The sequence below is a fragment of the Trichomycterus rosablanca genome, chromosome 14 (genome assembly GCF_030014385.1).
Source record: "Trichomycterus rosablanca isolate fTriRos1 chromosome 14, fTriRos1.hap1, whole genome shotgun sequence".
NCBI classification, from domain to species: Eukaryota; Metazoa; Chordata; class Actinopteri; order Siluriformes; family Trichomycteridae; genus Trichomycterus; species Trichomycterus rosablanca.
The window spans coordinates 15,773,274-15,789,944 of NC_086001.1; the positions used below are offsets into that span (position 1 = coordinate 15,773,274).

Sequence of the window (16,671 nt, forward strand, 5' to 3'; positions counted from 1 at the left end):
TGTATCAAGGCACCTCAGTGGGAAGTCTGTGGGAAGGAAAAAGTGTGGCAGAAAACGCTGCACAACGAGAAGAGGTGACCGGACCCTGAGGAAGATTGTGGAGAAGGGCCGATTCCAGACCTTGGGGGACCTGCGGAAGCAGTGGACTGAGTCTGGAGTAGAAACATCCAGAGCCACCGTGCACAGGCGTGTGCAGGAAATGGGCTACAGGTGCCGCATTCCCCAGGTCAAGCCACTTTTGAACCAGAAACAGCGGCAGAAGCGCCTGACCTGGGCTACAGAGAAGCAGCACTGGACTGTTGCTCAGTGGTCCAAAGTACTGTTTTCGGATGAAAGCAAATTTTGCATGTCATTCGGAAATCAAGGTGCCAGAGTCTGGAGGAAGACTGGGGAGAAGGAAATGCCAAAATGCCTGAAGTCCAGTGTCAAGTACCCACAGTCAGTGATGGTCTGGGGTGCCATGTCAGCTGCTGGTGTTGGTCCACTGTGTTTTATCAAGGGCAGGGTCAATGCAGCTAGCTATCAGGAGATTTTGGAGCACTTCATGCTTCCATCTGCTGAAAAGCTTTATGGAGATGAAGATTTCATTTTTCAGCACGACCTGGCACCTGCTCACAGTGCCAAAACCACTGGTGAATGGTTTACTGACCATGGTATTACTGTGCTCAATTGGCCTGCCAACTCTCCTGACCTGAACCCCATAGAGAATCTGTGGGATATTGTGAAGAGAAAGTTGAGAGACACAAGACCCAACACTCTGGATGAGCTTAAGGCCGCTATCGAAGCATCCTGGGCCTCCATAACACCTCAGCAGTGCCACAGGCTGATTGCCTCCATGCCACGCCGCATTGAAGCAGTCATTTCTGCAAAAGGATTCCCGACCAAGTATTGAGTGCATAACTGAACATAATTATTTGAAGGTTGACTTTTTTTGTATTAAAAACACTTTTCTTTTATTGGTCGGATGAAATATGCTAATTTTTTGAGATAGGAATTTTGGGTTTTCATGAGCTGTATGCCAAAATCATCAGTATTAAAACAATAAAAGACCTGAAATATTTCAGTTGGTGTGCAATGAATCTAAAATATATGAAAGTTTAATTTTTATCATTACATTATGGAAAATAATGAACTTTATCACAATATGCTAATTTTTTGAGAAGGACCTGTATATATGTATATATATACAGTGTATCACAAAAGTGAGTACACCCCTCACATTTCTGCAGATATTTAAGTATATCTTTTCATGGGACAACACTGACAAAATGACACTTTGACACAATGAAAAGTAGTCTGTGTGCAGCTTATATAACAGTGTAAATTTATTCTTCCCTCAAAATAACTCAATATACAGCCATTAATGTCTAAACCACCGGCAACAAAAGTGAGTACACCCCTAAGAGACTACACCCCTAAATGACCAAATTGAGCACTGCTTGTCATTTTCCCTCCAAAATGTCATGTGATTTGTTAGTGTTACTAGGTCTCAGGTGTGCATAGGGAGCAGGTGTCTTCCATTTAGTAGTACAGCTCTCACACTCTCTCATACTGGTCACTGAAAGTTCCAACATGGCACCTCATGGCAAAGAACTCTCTGAGGATCTTAAAAGACGAATTGTTGCGCTACATGAAGATGGCCAAGGCTACAAGAAGATTGCCAACACCCTGAAACTGAGCTGCAGCACACTGGCCAAGATCATCCAGCATTTTAAAAGAGCAGGGTCCACTCAGAACAGACCTCGCGTTGGTCGTCCAAAGAAGCTGAGTGCACGTGCTCAGCGTCACATCCAACTGCTGTCTTTGAAAGATAGGCGCAGGAGTGCTGTCAGCATTGCTGCAGAGATTGAAAAGGTGGGGGGTCAGCCTGTCAGTGCTCAGACCATACGCCGCACACTACATCAAATTGGTCTGCATGGCTGTCACCCCAGAAGGAAGCCTCTTCTGAAGTCTCTACACAAGAAAGCCCACAAACAGTTTGCTGAAGACATGTCAACAAAGGACATGGATTACTGGAACCATGTCCTATGGTCTGATGAGACCAAGATTAATTTGTTTGGTTCAGATGGTCTCAAGCATGTGTGGCAGCAATCAGGTGAGGAGTACAAAGATAAGTGTGTCATGCCTACAGTCAAGCATGGTGGTGGGAATGCCATGGTCTGGGGCTGCATGAGTGCAGCAGGTGTTGGGGAGTTACATTTCATTGAAGGACACATGAACTCCAATATGTACTGTGAAATACTGAAGCAGAGCATGATCCCCTCCCTCCGGAAACTGGGTCGCAGGGCAGTGTTCCAGCATGATAATGACCCCAAACACACCTCTAAGACGACCACTGCTTTATTGAAGAGGCTGAGGGTAAAGGTGATGGACTGGCCAAGCATGTCTCCAGACCTAAACCCAATAGAACATCTTTGGGGCATCCTCAAGTGGAAGGTGGAGGAGCGCAAAGTCTCGAATATCCGCCAGCTCCGTGATGTCGTCATGGAGGAGTGGAAAAGCATTCCAGTGGCAACCTGTGAAGCTCTGGTAAACTCCATGCCCAGGAAAGTTAAGGCAGTTCTGTGAAATAATGGTGGCCACACAAAATATTGACACTTCAGGAACTTTCACTAAGGGGTGTACTAACTTTTGTTGCCGGTGGTTTAGACATTAATGGCTGTATATTGAGTTATTTTGAGGGAAGAATAAATTTACACTGTTATATAAGCTGCACACAGACTACTTTTCATTGTGTCAAAGTGTCATTTTGTCAGTGTTGTCCCATGAAAAGATATACTTAAATATCTGCAGAAATGTGAGGGGTGTACTCACTTTTGTGATACACTGTATATACACACACACACACACACACACCGATCAGCCATAACATTAAAACCACCTCCTTGTTTCTACACTTACTGTCCATTTTATCAGCTCCACTTCCCATATAGAAGCACTTTGAAGTTCTACAATTACTGACTGTAGTCCATCTGTTTCTCTACATACTGTTTTAACCAGCTTTCACCCTGTTCTTTAGTGGTCAGGACCCCCACAGGACCACTACAGAGCAGGTATTATTTAGGTGGTGGATCATTCTTAGCACTACAGTGACACTTTAAAAACTCCAGCAGCACTGCTGTGTCTGATCCACTCATACCAGCACAACACACACTAACACACCACCACCATGTCAGTGTCACTGCAGTGCTGAGAATGATCCACCACCTAAATAATACCTGCTCTGTAGTGGTCCTGGGAGAGTCCTGACCATTGAAGAACAGCATAAAAGGGGGCTAACAAAGCATGCAGAGAAACAGATGAACTACAGTCAGTAATTGTAGAACTACAAAGTGCTTCTATAGGTAAGTGGAGCTGATAAACAAGGAGGTGGTTTCAATGTTTTGGCTGATCGGTGTATATTCTAAAAACACCAGAATCACACTATAGTATGGAGGTTATGGTATAGGGTTGCATTTCTGCAAACAACACTAGTGCAACACTAGATCCAGTCAAAATAACTCAAGTGGTTTCCGAAAAAAAGATGGTCAAAGTACCTAATTTGAATAACCAATTAAACAATTACCAATGAGTAATGGGTCCAAATTAAACCTCAATTTTGCAATAAACAAATAGTTATTTATTGTAGATGTCTACAGCTGTAATTAAGTACTTATGTGTCTAGCTTGTGGTGTCTAAATGATATCCATTTATACATTTTATCGCTTTAAATGTGCAATAAAAAAGCTCTCATGCTTTGGTTCTACAGTAAAATATTGCCCCTTGTACCTCTTGAAATTCACATCATTGCATTTACTGTACACTTTAGAAAAGGGACATGTTATATGGAATTGAATTTTGATGCTCAGTCTATGCTATGGGTTAAAAGTTACTTCAGAAATTCCATCCTTTATTTCCTTTACACTGTTCATTCTGCATTAATCACTTGTGAGTAAATAAAATGTCCTCAAAAACTTCACCTTAGCACTCAGACTCTTCAGGGACATTGTCCTGCTCATAAAATAAACTCATGCATGCATTGTGTAAGAACATTTCTTCTCTAAAGACCTTGTAGGTAAAAAAGGTTATTATATATATATATATATATATACTGTATATATACTGTATATATATATATATATATATATATATATATATATATATATATATATATATATATATATATATATATATATATATTAGGGCTGTCAAACGATTAAATTTTTTAATCGCGATTAATCTCAGAATTTCATATAGTTAATCGCGATTAATCGCATTTTTTTAAAAAAAGAAGAAAACAAGGATTTTTAAGTGAAATGTTACAGTTAAAATGGTGAACACATTTTATGCTAAATGTACTGATGTTAAAAACTGCTGGGACAAGAGAAAACTGTAATTCACTCACATACTAGGCAGAAATACTATCCAGCAGAGACCCCTGACTTCGTATATATGTCAGATTGTAGGTTAGAATTTCTCCAAACATTGTAGATCAGCGGTGCTTTAGGTGGGATAAGGCGTAGTTATTGTAACAGACTTTTCTGTGCTTGTATCGTGACATTTGATGGACGTTTCTACACGAAGTGAGTGTGTTTTGACCCCTTGGGGCTTCCATAGTTCATGGACTAGCATGCTTGGCTAACGCGATGACTCCAGCTGTCCGGTACCGTAACAGAAAAAGTAATAAAAGTTTTCTGCTCCCGACAACTTGTGAATATACCGTGTATTTATTTCTTTATTAAGCAAGTGCATCACTACACGCTCGGTTATATTATGATAACAAACCGCAAATGAAAAACGCTGGTAAGTCTCAACATGAACTACGGATGACTCGCAGGGCCAAATAGAATTTGCGTTAACGGCACTATTTTTTTTAATCGCGTTAAATTGAGATTGCGTTAATGCGTTATTATCGCGTTAACTTCGACAGCCCTAATATATATATATATATACAGGGGTTGGACAAAATAACTGAAACACCTGGTTTTAGACCACAATAATTTATTAGTATGGTGTAGGGCCTCCTTTTGCGGCCAATACAGCGTCAATTCGTCTTGGAAATGACATATACAAGTCCTGCACAGTGGTCAGAGGGATTTTAAGCCATTCTTCTTGCAGGATAGTGGCCAGGTCACTACGTGATGCTGGTGGAGGAAAACGTTTCCTGACTCGCTTCTCCAAAACACCCCAAAGTGGCTCAATAATATTTAGATCTGGTGACTGTGCAGGCCATGGGAGATGTTCAACTTCACTTTCATGTTCATCAAACCAATCTTTCACCAGTCTTGCTGTGTGTATTGGTGCATTGTCATCCTGATACACGGCACCGCCATTGGATGCACATGGTCCTCCAGAATGGTTCGGTAGTCCTTGGCAGTGACGCGCCCATCTAGCACAAGTATTGGGCCAAGGGAATGCCATGATATGGCAGCCCAAACCATCACTGATCCACCCCCATGCTTCACTCTGGGCATGCAACAGTCTGGGTGGTACGCTTCTTTGGGGCTTCTCCACACCGTAACTCTCCCGGATGTGGGGAAAACAGTAAAGGTGGACTCATCAGAGAACAATACATGTTTCACATTGTCCACAGCCCAAGATTTGCGCTCCTTGCACCATTGAAACCGACGTTTGGCATTGGCACGAGTGACCAAAGGTTTGGCTATAGCAGCCCGGCCGTGTATATTGACCCTGTGGAGCTCCCGACGGACAGTTCTGGTGGAAACAGGAGAGTTGAGGTGCACATTTAATTCTGCCGTGATTTGGGCAGCCGTGGTTTTATGTTTTTTGGATACAATCCGGGTTAGCACCCGAACATCCCTTTCAGACAGCTTCCTCTTGCGTCCACAGTTAATCCTGTTGGATGTGGTTTGTCCTTCTTGGTGGTATGCTGACATTACCCTGGATACCGTGGCTTTTGATACATCACAAAGACTTGCTGTCTTGGTCACAGATGCGCCAGCAAGACGTGCACCAACAATTTGTCCTCTTTTAAACTCTGGTATGTCACCCATAATGTTGTGTGCATTGCAATATTTTGAGCAAAACTGTGCTCTTACCCTGCTAATTGAACCTTCACACTCTGCTCTTACTGGTGCAATGTGCAATTAATGAAGATTGGCCACCAGACTGGTCCAATTTAGCCATGAAACCTCCCACACTAAAATGACAGGTGTTTCAGTTATTTTGTCCAACCCCTGTATATATATATATATATATTAGGGCTGTCAAACGATTAAATTTTTTAATCGCGATTAATCTCAGAATTTCATATAGTTAATCGCGATTAATCGCATTAAATAAAATCTGTGTAAATGTTATAGAAAACAAGGTTTTTTAAGTGAAATGTGAAAAGTGGACGTTTCTACACGAAGTGAGTGTGTTTTGACCCTTTTGGGGCTTCCATAGTTCATGGACTAGCGTGCTTGACTCCGGTATTCAGTGCCGTAACAGATTAAGTTAATAAAGTGTTTTGCTCCCGACAACTTGTGAATATACCGTGTATTTATTTCTTTATTATGCAAGTGCATCCCTACGACGCTCAGTTATATTATTTTAACAAACCGCAAATGAACAACGGTGGCAAGTCCGACATTAAAACGTTGGTTCTACCAGTCAAGTCTCAACATGAACTAGAATTTGCGTTAATGGCACTATTATTTTTAATCGCGTTAAATTGAGATTGCGTTAATGCGTTATTATCGCGTTAACTTCGACAGCCCTAATATATATATATATATAAAAGACCGATCAGCCATAACATTAAAACCACCTCCTTGTTTCTACACTCACTGTCTATTTTATCAGCTCCACTTACCATATAGAAGCACTTTGTAGTTCTACAATTACTGACTGTAGTCAAGTCAAGTCAACTTTATTTATATAGCGCTTTTTACAATAGACATTGTCTCAAAGCAACTTTACAAAATCCAGGACCAACAGATACAAAAACCCCTGTTGAGCAAGCCGAGGGCGACTGTGGCAAGGAAAAACTGCCTGAAAATTACAGGAAGAAACCTTGAGAGGAACCAGACTCAGCAGGGCCCATCCTTCTTGGGTGGTCTGGAGGATACTTTAAATAAATAAGATTTACACAAATCATACAAACACAGAATTAAATGAACTAAAAGTTATAACTGACAATAAATAAATAAATAAATAATAATAATAGAGTTGTTATTCGGTCTAGTCTTTAATAAAGTCTGTAGTGAGTTCTTGTCATTCTTGGTGCAATTACTCCAGACCCGTCACATCCGGCAGGAGCAGCATCGTTGGCACTGCAGTCTCGACTTCAATCCTTAACCTCGGCGGGTAAACAGGTTTCCATCAGAATGCCCTTGGGGTAAAACAATAGAGAATGTAGTTAATAATGTACAATGCTAGTTGAGTAAAACAGTTTTACAAAGAGTTTTAGACTCCGGCAGCCCTAATTGTTACAGCATAACTAAAAGGGAGAGCAAGCAGGTAACAAGGTCATGAAGGCTTTCATAGGACATCAGCGTCCACCTCCCCTACCCAAACCTGAGTGATCGGACAAGAGAGGCAGAACGACAGCAACCCAACATCCCTGATCACCACAAGTTTCTATGACCAAGAACCCCCAAGCTCTGCACCTTTTTTTCTATACTAATCAAAAGCCTGAGAAAATAAATATGTTTTCAGTCTAGACTTAAACATTGAGACTGTGTCCGAATCCCGAACAGAGGCAGGAAGATTATTCCAAAGTTGTGGAGCTTTGTAAGAAAATGCTCTTCCACCAGCCGTGATCTTTTTAATTCTAGGAACTATAAGTTACCCTGCATCTTGTGAGCGAAGTGGACGCGCTGGGTTGTAGTGATTAATAAGCTCACTCAGATAGCCAGACCATGTAGTGCTTCATAGGTTAGTTAATGTATTTTGTAATCAATGCAGAATTTAACTGGCAGCCAGTGAAGAGATGATAGAACAGGACTGGTATGATAAAATTTTCTAGTTCTAATTAGCACTAGAGCTGCTGCATTTTGAACTAACTGGAGTTTGTTTATGGATCTACCAGAGCGTCCAGTTAGAAGAGCATTACAATAATCTAAACGAGAAGTTATAAACGCATGGATCAGTTTTTCGGCGTCATTAACAGATAGTATATTTCTTATTTTAGAAATATTACGCAAATTATAGAAAGCAACTCAAGTAATATTATTGACATGTGTATCAAAGGAAAGATCTGAATCTATTGTGACACCTAAGTTTTTTACATCTGGGCTGGGAGTAACAGAGAAAGTGAAAAGGTTTAGCACCAGGTTAGACAACTTGTCTCTTGCAGCTTTAGAGCCAACAAGTAAAACCTCTGTTTTATCTGAATTAAGTAAAAGAAAATTATATGACATCCAGTTTTTTATGTCGTTTACACAATTTTCTATCTTACTGATTGTGTCAGTATCATTTGGTTTGGCTGATATATATAGCTGTGTGTCATCTGCATAGCAGTGAAAATTTATGCCATGTTTATGAATAATTTCACCTAGTGGAAGCATATAGAGTGTAAATAATAGCGGTCCCAGTACCGACCCCTGTGGAACACCACACTTTACTTTTGTAGTTTCCGAGCATTTATTATTTACATAAACAAATTGAGAGCGGTCAGTCAAATATGATTTGAACCAAGAGAGTGTGAGTCCTTTAACACCTACTGTATTTTCTTACCGCTGCACTAAGATCTAATAGAACTAGAAAAGAGACACATCCATTATCAGAATACATTAACAACTCGTTAACTACTCTAATTAATGCGGTTTTGGTACTATGGTTGGGTCTAAATCCAGATTGAAATTTTTCATGAATACAATTTTCATTCAAATAAGAGCATAACTGTTTGGAAACTACTTTTTCTAATATCTTAGAGACAAAAGGAAGGTTTGAAATTGGCCTATAATTAGCTAGTACATGTGGATCAAGATTAGGTTTTTTAATCAGGGGTTTAATAATGGCACTTTTAAAAAATTTAGGTACATACCCAAGGCTAAGGGATGCATTGACTAATGTAAGCAGGGGCTCTACAATAGCTGGGAGTAGATCTTTAAGTAAACAAGTTGGAACAGGATCGAGTATACACGATGATGACTTCGATGATTTAATCAACATAGTTCATTTTGGGAGATTGGATTAAAGAAATTTAGTTGGATTACCTTGTTACTATTATCATCACTATTCTCACCAATGCTGCTCAGAGTGAGTTCATACTTAACATTGGCAGGTGACACACTCTGACTCTGAAGTCGTATTTTTTCTATCTTTTCATTGAAGAATTTTAAAAAATCATCACTGGTACAGTCGGGTGGTATAGTAGATTCAGTTTCATTGACATTTTTAGTTAATTTGGACACTGTCTCGAAAAGGAATCTAGGATTGTTCTTATTTTTCTCTATTAGGGACGAGTAATATAAAGATCTAGCTTTTATAAGTGCATGTTTATACTCAGTTAGAGCATCTTTCCAAGCAATCTTATACACTTCCAGTGTAGTGTGACGCCACTTGCGTTCTAATTTCCGTGCTGCTTGTTTAAGTGCTCATGTGTGGTCATTGTACCATGGAGCAAGTTTTTTCTCCCTAATCAGTTTAGTTTTGAGTGGGGCTACGTTATCTAAGGTTGTGCGCAGTACGGTTTCTAGGTTTTGAGTTGCCTGATCTAGTTCTTTAGGTTCTGATGCTGATATATTTGATAATTCTGGTAGGCAGTTTATGAACGCTGCTGCAGTTGCAGATGTTAATAGTGCGCTTACATTTAAAACGATGTGGTTGCTGTATATTATTGGATAGGGACACTTCATAAATTAGTAGGGAGCAGTGTTAATTTTTACAGCAAATTTTGATTTAGTTTTAGTCATAGTCTTTTGACTAAAATGTCATTTAGTTTTAGTCGTAATTTAGTCATCTGAATTGTTTTAGTTTTAGTCTAGTTTTAGTCGACTAATTATCATAAGACTTTAGTCGACTAAATCTGCAGTCGATTCAGTCGACTAAAATACATATTTGTTTGTTTGTTTGTTTATTAGGATTTTAACATCATGTTTTTACACATTGGTTACATTCATGACAGGAACGGTAGTTACTCATTACACAAGTTTATTTGATTCACAAGGTTATATCGAACACAGTCATGGACAAATTTATCTTCAATTCACCTCACTTGCACGTCTTTGGACTGTGGGAGGAAACCGGAGCACCCGAAGGAAACTCACGCAGACATGAGGAGAACATGCAAACTCCACACAGAAAGGACCCGGACCGCCCCACCTGGGGTTCGAACCCAGGACCTTCTTGCTGTGAGGCGACAGCGCAACCCACTTAGCCACCGTGCCGCCCTAAAATAAATATAAAGGGTGTAAAATGTAAATGCTTTTTTATCACTTCCCTTAAATTATTTAAGTCATTATATACACTTACACAAAATGAAACATTTTTAGCCAGTTATGGAGTATTATTAATGTTTGAATGTGCAATACACACAATGCCCCACATGGTTTACACATCGTCTTGTTTTTCACGACATCAAATGAGAAATGTGTCCAGATATCGACTCTCCTCTTTCTCCCTGTTGACATTGTGGAGTTAATCTAGTTCCATGAGTAACGACAGTTTACAGGCTAGTCTGGTCTTCCCGGGTTTAGATCAAATGTGTGCGAGTGTGCTCTTACTGCGGTACCGCAAAAGATTAGTACTGATTGGATGGCTAATCGGCTTGTCCCACCCCTCCACATACGCTAAAGTAGTTATAATTGGATCTCTTCCTAACTTGTCCCTACCTTCCACAAAACTAAATCAGTTCTGATTGGATGTCGTTCCTGCCAAACATTTTCGTCTCGTTTTTATTCGTTGACGAAAGTGTCGATTCATTTCGTCATAGTTTTTATCCTTTTATGTAGTTTTTATTTAGTTATCGTCTCGTTTTCGTCATGAAAAAAAATTCAAATTAACATTGGTAGGGAGTGATCAGAAATTAAGTCATTCTGTGGTACAATTACCAGGTTGTCTATGTTCATACCATAAGTAAGTATTAAATCTAAGGTAGTCCATCTGTTTCTCTGCATACTTTTTTTTAGCCCCCTTTCATACTGTTCTTCAATAGTCAGGACCCCCACAGGACCACCACAGAGCAGGTATTATTTGGGTGGTGGATCATTCTCAGCACTGCAGTGACACTGACATGGTGGTGGTGTGTTAGTGTGTGTTGTGCTGGTATGAGTGGATCAAACTCAGCAGCACTGACGGAGTTTTCCGTGTCCACTCACTGTCCACTCTATTAGACAATTCTACCTAGTTGGTCCACCTTATAGATGTAAAGTCAAACTGTCACATTTGGCGTGTTCAAGTAATGGAACAGAGAAGTTTAATCCAATGATGCCCTGTTCTACCATAAACAGCCTTTAAGCCTTTGAGTCCTATTTCTTTGACTGTGCCTCGTATAGAGGGGTTTTGATTCTGAATTTGGTGCCCATAGGTGCCCAAAATTTTAATCATGTGTGAAATCTTCCGGCCTGATGCAGCTTAAACATACAACTGTTTCTCAATGCACCACTGTGTACCATTGTTTATTGTAGTTTTGGTCAACAATTACAACTCTTCACTGCATTGTGTGTGTATGTGTGTGTATGTGAGTGTGTGAACTGTATTGCATTTATATGTGTGTGTGATTCAATTTTCTCTCTGGCCTGAGAGAGGTCAGCAGTGTTTCTTATATACAGGCAGTAATAAAAAGCGGAAAGGTAGATGGATGGACGGTGGTGGAGTTCGTTGGCTGTGTTGCAGGCTAAAGAATTGAAGAAGGGGCTTGAAAAAAAAGAGATGCTCAGATTAAGAGGCTGTATTGTATTATTGTATCACTGGAGGGTTAAATAGTGCCATATAATTTACCAGTCCCAATTAAAGTCTAGCATGCAAAAATAAAAATTAAATAAATAATAATAAAAATAAATAAATAAATAAAAAATAAATTAATAAATGTAAAAAACAATCAATTAAATATAAAATAATAATAAAAAATTAATAGAATTAAAAACAAACAGTGGGTTTGCTGGTTTAGTGTTGTGTAAGTTGTGTCATATATTATTGGATTTTTACCACAGATAGGATTTCAAATATTTCCACACATTTTCTGTTGAAATATCAATTATGCCGAGACTGGCTTCATTATCTGCAGCTGTTATATAATTAAATATGAGGAAAAATGTGTTTGCAAAAGTAGTGACACAGAATTAATCACCGAATACTGATTAAATCCTTTTTTTTTGCATTATTAAATAAGGTGCATATGTGAGTGGAGGTTTGCATTGTGTAGTTTAATTTGCTTTTGAAAAATTCCATTTTCAGTTGACAATCACCTGTGCCTTGTATCCCTCTGTGCAGCCTAGTTTGGTGGCAGATTGCTTACGGAGGCTCAGTTGCATGTGATTTTTCAATCTCTCTTGATTGACATTCACCTGCTCCTCATAAGCGCTAAGTTGCCTCAAGTGAAAGGTTCCCTATATATTACAGCTTCTCTCTGTCTTATTTTCCAGCTCATTTGTTGGCACATTTGCATTTCTCTGAGGTCCAGTTTCTCTCTTCTGAGGGTTGTCAGCGTTCTGTTGATTCCTGGGAACTCGCTTCTGTGTCACTGCATGTTCGGCCTCTAGATGCAATGTGACATCTCTTTTTCTGAGCAGGATGTACCCAAAAATCCATTGTCACAGACAGCTGGAGTAGCCTGTCACATTGTGAAAGGTTCTTATTTCTGCCCTATCCCTTTTCTATGAAGTTTTTCTGTTGCAGGATGCAGATGTTTTTTGTCTTTTGTTTATAACCTTGTTTTTTTTATTAAATTAGTCACCTATTATTTGCAACTATCCTCTTTTTGTTAGTGGCTTTTAGTCACAGTGTTGTTCTACCTTAATTAGACATTTGCAGATTGGGTTCTATTTCTATTTATTCACCTCACACACTTTGCAGAGCTCCAGAGTATCCCTCTGTGCAGCCTTGCTCAGTTGTGTGTAATCTCTCTCTCTTGATTGACAGTTACCTGACCTTACATTCATGACAGAACAGGTAGTTACTCATTACACAAGATTCATCAGTTCACAAGGTTATATTGAACACAGTCTTGGACAATTTTGTATCTCCAATTCACCTCACTTGCATGTCTTTGGACTGTGGGAGGAAACCCGAGTTCCCAGTAAAATGCTCACTTTGTCCAGTAAAATACTCACTTTGTCCAGTAAAATGCTCACTTTGTCCAGTAAAATGCTCTCTTTGTCCAGTAAAATACACACTTTTCCAGTAAAATGCTCACTTTGTCTAGTAAAATACTCACTTTGTCCAGTAAAATGCTCACTTTGTCCAGTAAAATACTCACTTTGTCCAGTAAAATGCTCTCTTTGTCCAGTAAAATGCTCACTTTGTCCAGTAAAATACTCACTTTGTCCAGTAAAATGCTCACTTTGTCCAGTAAAATGCTCTCTTTGTCCAGTAAAATACACACTTTTCCAGTAAAATGCTCACTTTGTCTAGTAAAATACTCACTTTGTCCAGTAAAATGCTCACTTTGTCCAGTAAAATACTCACTTTGTCCAGTAAAATGCTCTCTTTGTCCAGTAAAATGCTCACTTTGTCCAGTAAAATGCTCACTTTGTCCAGTAAACTACTTAGTATTTCCATTAAAACACCCAGTTAGTCCAGTAAACTGATTTGTAGAAGAGTAACATGAGGGCAGTGGTAGCTCAGTGGTCAAGTAACTTCACTAGTGATCAGAAGGTTGCTGATTCAAGCCCCACCACAGTGAACTTGCCCCTGTTGGGCCCCTGAGCAAGGCCCTGAACCGTCAGTTGCTCAGAGTGTATTGTCATAAAGTCTCAGTCTTAGTGTAGTGCATGTTTGTAATAGAGGAAGATTGAAAATCCATCAGGCACCAGGACACATGTTGGTTTTGACTCTGGGAAATATTGTTATTGACCCAGGTTGACATTTTATGATCCAGGTAAAATTGCTTTGTGTGACAAATATGTGTGAACTGTAAAACTGTACGTTTTGTGTTTAATCTCTCTCTCTCTCTCTCTCTCTCTCTCTCTCTCTCTCTCTCTCTCTCGCTCGCTCGCTCGCTCTCTATAGGTGATTCATCACAAGTGGGTAAGTCAGCTTGTGTGTTAGATTCCTTTCTTCTTCCCACTTCATTGTGAAAGATCACACTGCATTTTTGAAGGTCACGTTCTTGGCACTGATGTCAAATCCAGTCACCACAATCTGTCATGATTGCAGTATTTACACAAACACATATGATCACCACACACACACACACAAACACACACACACAAGCTACTTAAACGGTTTCTCTCATTCCGTTGTAATAAGCACTATGGCACTCTACCAGACACAACCAGATTAAAATTGTACCTCAACAAAGCAACCTCACGTCTGTAATAACTATAATCTCTCACACATTGTATTTCTTTTTGTTTATCACTACACACCGGCTTGGTGCTAGAACTCCGATCTAGATAATGCTAGTTTAGATTGATTGTGTGCTCAAAACACAGAGAAAAAAAATCAAAACAGAGCATTTGGCAGCTTTTGTTAACTGTGATTGGATTGAAAATGTGTCACTGTGGCACAACACAGCAGTCTGGTGGAGTTATTTCACTGTGGCTTATATAGTAGGGATGCTACTAGCGTTTTTCTTGTTTTTTAGGCATTGCTTTCTAACTCAGTCCAATGAACTAGCAATGTCAAACTCACTTTCTGCAAGTCCCACTGACATATTAGCCCCAATCTGCCTTATATATTATAAAAAGACCACATTAAAGCCACCATTGAGTATTATTTTAATATTTTTGGTGTAAAGGGGCATTCAGAGGGTCTTTGATGGGGGACAAAGCCTTATGATGGGTGGGTACCATGTCCTGGGTAAGTGTAGCCTGATAAAGTACACCGATCAGTCATAACATTAAAACCACCTCCTGGTTTCTACACACATTGTCCATTTTACCAGCTCCACTTACCATATAAAAGCACTGACTGTAGTCCATCTATTTCTCTACATACTTTTTTAACCTGCTTTTACCCTGTTCTTCAATGATCAGGACCCCCACAGGACCACCACAGAGCAGGTATTATTTATGTGGTGGATCATTCTCAGCGCTGCAGTGACACTGACATGGTGGTGCTGTGTTAGTGTGTGTTGTGCTGGTATGAGTGGATAAGACACAGTCGCGCTGCTGGAGTTTTTAAATACCGTGTCCACTTACTGTCCACTCTATTAGACACTTCCACCAGCTCATCTATTGCTGCTGTTTAAGTTGGTCATCTTCTACACCTTCATCAGTGGTCACAGGACGCTGCCCACGGGGGGCTGTTGGCTGGATGTTTTTAATTGGACTATTCTCAGTCCAGCAGTGACAGTGAGGTGAGCAGCATGTATGTGTATTATCCAGCACAACACACACTAACACACCACCACCATGTCAGTGTCACTGCAGTGCTGAGAATGACCCACCACCTGAATAATACCTGCTCTGTAGTGGTCCTGTGGGGGGTCCTGACCATTGGAGAACAGGGTGAAAGCAGGCTAAAAAAGTATGTAGAGAAATAGAGGGGCTAGACATAAAAACAAGCAGAATGAACATCTTACCTTGCCTGCCGTATAATTTGTAAGCTTTTACACACTTACATAAATTGGCTCCTCAAGTGCTACTAATGCTTACTAGATAAAACCATGACTACCTTGAAAATCCCTTTGAGCAGTTCTTTTCTGCTCCAAATGTTAAAAATATCTTAGTCTTCAAAATACTTTCAGGTCTTGTACTTTTTGCTGCCAAAAGGTAATTTCCTTTCTTGAATTTAGCAAATCTTTGTAGCAAGAGCCAAAGAAAACAAGAGTTCAGACAGTGGTTCTCTTCAGGGCTCAGAGGTGGTCTATAATAAAGCAATATTTACAATGGACTCCACCCATGCTAATCTCATAGTGATGTAAAACTCTCTAAGTAGCTCTCTAAAACAGTAGTCCCCTAATTAATATTGGCAAGCTGTAGCCTAGTGGTTAAGGCACAGGACAAGTGGCCTATGAGCAATTGAGGGTTAATGACCTTGCTCAAGGGCCCAACAACAGCAACCTAGCAGTGGTGGGGCTTGAACCAGCAACCTTTGGAGTAATCCAAAGGTTGCTGGTTCAAGCCCCACCACTGCTAGGTTGATGTTGTTGGGCCCTTGAGCAAGGCCCTTAACCCTCAATTGCTCATACTGTAACTGTAATGTAAGTCGCTTTGGATAAAGGCGTCTGCTAAATGCCGAAAATGTAAATGTAAATTAATATAATACAGATTTGTCCAATTTAGCAAGGGGCGATGTGGTACCTGTCTTTATCTAGGCTTTTTCTAGGCTTGAGTTTATCACTGGTCTATTCTGAAATATCAGGTTAATGACAAGCAGAATGAACTGGGAACAGACCATATACCATAGACATAACTAACCCTACTCTGACCTATGCTGATGCTAGTCGCTAATGCTAATTTCTGAATGACAAGAAAGAAGACATTACACCCAAAAGGAGGACATCATACCAGGAACAGGGGGACATGATACTGCAACACACAGAATGAAACCATAATCCATGTAACAGAGTTTTTGACCAATTTAAGCAAGAATTCTATAACAAATTACTGTTTTACTCACTAAATGTTGTGTCTACCT

The 16,671-nt window shown here is 39.8% G+C and overlaps 1 protein-coding gene across 2 annotated transcripts in view; it reads left to right on the plus strand.

The window, feature by feature from the left end:
- Positions 1 to 16,671, plus strand: part of nrxn2b (neurexin 2b) — an 810,738-nt gene that overhangs the window by 230,265 nt on the left and 563,802 nt on the right. Inside the window, exon 4 of one of the 2 annotated variants that reach the window (XM_063008256.1) lies at positions 14,098 to 14,115. The exons of the other annotated variant lie outside the window; for it this stretch is intronic. Within the exon in view, the coding sequence (XP_062864326.1) occupies positions 14,098 to 14,115 (18 nt within the window). The remainder of the gene's footprint in view (positions 1 to 14,097; positions 14,116 to 16,671) is intronic. 2 annotated transcript variants of the gene reach the window in all.